This window comes from Lottia gigantea (assembly GCF_000327385.1).
Source record: "Lottia gigantea unplaced genomic scaffold LOTGIsca_76, whole genome shotgun sequence".
Classification (NCBI taxonomy): domain Eukaryota; kingdom Metazoa; phylum Mollusca; class Gastropoda; family Lottiidae; genus Lottia; species Lottia gigantea.
The window spans coordinates 1,019,298-1,024,627 of NW_008710536.1; the positions used below are offsets into that span (position 1 = coordinate 1,019,298).

The window sequence follows — 5,330 nt, forward strand, 5'->3', positions numbered from 1 at the left end:
TCTGACGCTAAATTGGAAATAACGAATATCCAACTTTACATACCGGTAATCACTCCTTCCGTAGAAGTGGAAACGAGAATATTCAACTCTTTAACCAAAGACATCGAAATTGCTTTTCTTCGTCGTAACACGGTAGGTAGCATGACTTTAACGGGAGAATCCACCACGTGGCCAATCACCAACACCGTCAAACCAGCGAGATATCTAATGGTCGGTTTCAAAAACTTGCCAGACTCTCAACAACAACATTTTCAGAGTGGCATTGAACCATACTCAAGATCCCATCATTCGCAAAGTTCAAGTCAGATTGAACAACGATAATTATCCCAATCAACCTTTGACAATTGATCCTTCCAAAAAAGATTACAACGAATTGTACAGAAACTATAAAAACATGTGCGAATTGTTTGGAAATACGCCTCAGTTTGAATACACAGATTTTTCACTCAATCATCCAATCTTTTGTTTCGATCTGTCAGCTCATCAAGAAGATCTTTTCAAAACAGGGGTAAACATAAATATTCACATCGATAAAACACAAGGAGATGTGACCGGCTACTGTTTATTGCTGGAAGAAGCAAAACATTTGATTAAAATATCAGATAGAAGAATGATAAGAATTGAATAAAAAAACACCCTCTAAAAATGAAACCAGAAACTTTAGTTAATAGAATAAATAATAGAAGCTATGGAAACGAATTCGCCGACTCTAATAACTTACAACGGTAAAAAAGTGCATATAACCCAAAAGATTATCGATAAATACAAACATAACAAAGTCAGAGACGATATAGACTTGGAAAGAATTGATGAGAATTTAACTAAAAAAGGTGGATTTTTACCTTTCTTACCTTTAATCTTTGCTGGTTTAGCTGCAGCCGGTGCAACTGCTGGTGGAGCTGCTGGGATAGCCAAAGCTGTCAACGATAAGAAAGCTCCAGCCGCTGCAAACGCCGAAGCACGTAGACACAATTTGGCAATGGAAAGAGAAGCACGAGGAGGTTCGGGAGTAGGAGAAATATTAGGGACGGTTAAAGAATTCGGACAAAGATTTGGCGAAGAAACCAAGAAAACCGTTAAAGAGGGATTAAGCAAATTAATAGATAAAATCGACACTGGAGAAATGAAGGTCAAACACAAGGGCAACGCCATATTTTTTAAAAACATACGTTCGGGCGAGGGAATCTTCCTTTCAAAGTATAAAGGCAACGGGGTGATTTTTGGTACGAAAATGTAATAAATAAAAATGGGCAAGAAATTCAAACATTCGGACATATTTCCTAGTAACCCAATGCTCATGTGTATTTGCGGTAGTTCAGGTTCTGGGAAAACACATCTCACTTTAACATGTTGACAACACCAAACCTTTTAGATTTCGATTCTCTGTATATCTACACAACAACACCAGAGCAATCGTATTATCAATTCCTCAAAGCTATAGAATATTTACCAAAAAAAAAAGACGTTCAAGACATATTTCAATATTACGAAGAAAACGAAGAAGAAGTGGAAATAAAAGATATCATAGAAAACTTCATTAAATCAAAGAATCCATCTTTCAATCCAACGGATATAAAAGTTTTTCTTACGAAAAATGTTAATGATCTAGACTTGTCTAATATTGATAGCAATCGAAAGAACTTAATATTGTTTGACGACTGCGTAGCGCAAAGAAATCAAACTGTTCAACAAGAATTCTTCACCAAAGGAAGACATCACAACTGTCACTTCATATACCAATCCCAATCTTTTTACGGGATGGATTCTATGTTCATTAGAAAAAATGCAAATTGTTTTTTATTATTTGAATTAAATGATAAAGATTTATCTCAAATCATTCAGTCTATAAATCACGGAATGGATAGAGATACATTTAAAAAGGTTTGTAAAGCTCAATGGAGAAACCCAGATGATCATGGATATGTATTTGTAAATACTAGAAAACCTGCGGAGGAAAGAGTTATGATCGATATATGTTAATTTTATTTTTTTAAAAATGACGGATTGGAATAATTTTTTTAAAAGAAATAGAGAATATATCAAAGCTAAGAATAAAATAAAGACCCAAGTTGAAAATAACAGATTACAACAACTCGGATTAACGGAAAATCTACAGACTCTATTTCAACCCATATTAAAAAGTCAAGAAGATATTAAAAAGAGACTCGCTATAGAACCCACGCCTCGTATAGAACCCACACCTCATCACCCCAAAACGATTGAATATAGTGGTGTTATAATTAGGACAGTAGATGATGTAAAACGTCTTTTTTCAAACCCTAGCCCAGAATTACCAAAAAGCATTTCACCAATCATTGATGAAGCGGGTTTGTTGTTCAATGGTTTTAGAATAAGATTTAGGACAAATACCCCCGAATTTATAATCGATACAAAAGATTACATATACACATTAACGAGAGGGTTAATAGATTTAATGAATGGCGAGGACGTTGAAATTGCCGATTACAAGGATTTAGTAGCATACTCAAAATTTCTACATGCGATCAGAAAGTCAGGACCCGAAACAAGAAGATTGAAAGAAGTTGATTTATATATAACAAAAGTTATTGAGCAAGAGGAGGTAGATGATTATGCAGAAGATTATCCACCAATCATACAAGAAATAGACGAATTCGATGATATGAATAAAGAATTGCTTAATAGATTAGAAATAATATTAGCGGCCATGAAAGAAGGTCATCGATCGGACAGACAATACAAGTCAATGGCATATTAAAACGGCTTTTGGAGAAAAAAATCATCACTAAAAAAGACTATATAAACGTCATTAAAAATGTCCAATAAAGAACAATTGTTCGTTATCACCTCGAATAAACCAGACATCAAATTGTCTCTAGACTACGAGTATGAACTCGATCGCAATAAACAGTACGAACTGGGATTAAAGTATTTCTCCGTTTACAATTCCATTAGAAACATCAACGAAAAAAACAATCAACTAAAAATATCGACGGATAACGGAGTTACGTTCGAAACCATAAGCTTACTACCGGAAAGCTACGAATACGTAGCCATCAACGAATACCTATCCGAATACGCAGGAAGCGTGAACGGTAAAAACAATATCGAATTCGAAGGTAATTTGAATCTGAACAAAATAAAACTGATCTTGAGAAATAACAGTCAAGTCGATTTCAACGTAGAAAATTCGTTGAATGCGTTACTAGGGTTGGATAAACGAATATACGCGCAATCGACATTGGCGCCGCACAAGGCCAACATCGAGAACGACATCGACGTGATCAACATTCACTGTAATTTGATTAACGGTGGATTTTTCAACAAGCACAAACGCCAAATCATATACAGCATACCGACTTTTACGGTGCCGATCGGATACAGAATTATAGAGAAACCGTTTCAAACAACCTATTTACCAGTCAATTCTTTCATGATCAAAGATAAAAAACTGGAAATCAAAGACGGTAAAAACAGGTTCATAGACTTTGGCAACGAAGAAATTGTCATTCAACTTCATTTAAAACAATCTTCATTCTCTTCTTGAATAGTAAGATAATCGAAATCATCAAATTCATAGTTTTCATCAAAACTATACTCATCTTTGTCGTTGTAAGGATACATAATTCCTTCACTGTTTGGTGGTTTTCTTTTAACTTTATTCAAATAACTTCTAAAAACTTTAGTTTGTTTATCGTTTGGAATAACTACTCCATTGGTGAAACTTTTTTCCCACGGTTTATTAAATTCGTTCGACACATCATGTCCGCTTGCTAACTGAACGTAATCTTCTACACTTATCTTATCATTAGAATAACCTTTAAACGTTTTCTTTTCTTTTAAGACACCATCAGAAGTCAAAACGATGTTGTATTTGACTTTTGGTGCTAAATATAAACCAAATATAATTCCACCGTCACCGTAATCGTTTTTACCTTTGCAATAGTCTTTTTCGGAGACCAAACCAGCTCTGTTTAGTTTTTTCCAATTGTTGGATGAAATGTACAAACTATCGGTGTCGGTATAGTATATTTCGGGTTTATAAAATCCATTTATGACGTGAATGAAATTGTTCATTATTTTTTTACTGTGAGATAAAACGAATGATCCCAAATGACTACGTGTTAGTCGTGTAGATTTACTATCTTCTTCAATTTCTGTTTCAACAATATATTGAGTATCATTAATTTTCTCATAGGTTTTAACACGTGAATCAAAGTTGGCCTGTAAAGTTGCTTCATTCCATAAATGTCTAGTTGTGAATATGTCTTTCTGAATTGATTTACCATACAAGGAATTACCCAATAATTTCATGCAATTACTACCCACGATATTACCTTCTCGTTTATATTTATTTCTTAGATCTCTCAAAATTAAAATATAATCTCTATAGGGTGGAGTTTTAAAATTTTCTTTGTAAACTATACCATCTAATATTCTAATAATTCTTCCACCGGCTTTCGCTATTTCTTAAATATCGACCGATGTTAAAACGTCGTGACAGAAACCATTTCTGAACCTGATTTTAGTACCAGTTTCCTTTTTACCTCCTTTATTCGTGAAAGTGATTTTATCTTTAACTGGTATCGGTTGGAAGAACATGTTTGTGGGATAGTCAAACCACACTGTTAAAATAGCTGTTCTAGGTCTGAATTTTTGTTTATTGAAGAGTTTTACAAATTCTTTTTCTTCTTCTGGTAGAAACGGTCTTCCACTTTCCGCTCTCGGATATTCACTGTCTAAATCCGACATGGCGGAAGCGTATAAACCGTTAGCATCAAATGCCATTAGTTTAGTACATTCTATTTGTTTAAGTCTCGAATGAACCTCCGTTTTGTCTTTTGTGCTTGCGCTGTATTCTTTGAATAAATCAATTATGTTATTACTTTCTGTTTGTGAAATATATTCCTTTAATACGTTACAAATTTCATCCATTTTGTTCGTTTCAAATGATTTTCTATTTGCCGAAACTCTTCCTCCTTTAATAGATTGTCTGATAAAATTTCTTATAAAAGGATTAGTGTGCGAATAAACTTTTTCTATATTTTCTTTTTCGGTATGTTTCGCAACCATTCTAGTAGTTTCATACCATTCTTCTTCCACCATTTCTTTATCGTAATGATATAAATAATACCAACCCTTTAAAGATAAAGATGGAGCCGTTAGATTATTTGACATATTTTGGTTTACAACTTCTTTCGTGACTTGGTTGTATTTTATCAAACAAGCTCCCAAACAGAGAGTGTCTCTCTTGGCGTAAGGTTCCCATTCGTGTCTCAATTCCTCCCAGTTGTCTTGCGTGTATTTAGCGATATCTACGTCGGCAATCTTTCTCANATTCGCGGGCAGAT

At 34.2% G+C, this 5,330-nt stretch overlaps 2 protein-coding genes across 2 annotated transcripts in view; one reads left to right on the forward strand and one right to left on the reverse strand.

Moving 5' to 3' along the window:
- Positions 1 to 688: 688 nt before the first annotated feature.
- Positions 689 to 1,980, forward strand: LOTGIDRAFT_168557 (hypothetical protein; the record flags this gene model as incomplete). Its single annotated transcript, XM_009066431.1, has 2 exons — positions 689 to 1,129; positions 1,315 to 1,980. The coding sequence occupies 2 exons, from the start codon at positions 689 to 691 to the stop codon at positions 1,978 to 1,980; spliced, it is 1,107 nt and encodes a 368-aa protein (XP_009064679.1).
- A 1,515-nt stretch (positions 1,981 to 3,495) lies between these two features.
- Positions 3,496 to 5,330, reverse strand: part of LOTGIDRAFT_168558 (hypothetical protein) — a gene marked incomplete at both ends in the record, with an annotated part of 3,375 nt that continues 1,540 nt past the window's right edge. Inside the window, 2 exons of the mRNA XM_009066432.1 lie at positions 3,496 to 4,448; positions 4,527 to 5,118. Of these exons, the coding sequence (XP_009064680.1) occupies positions 3,496 to 4,448; positions 4,527 to 5,118 (1,545 nt within the window). The remainder of the gene's footprint in view (positions 4,449 to 4,526; positions 5,119 to 5,330) is intronic.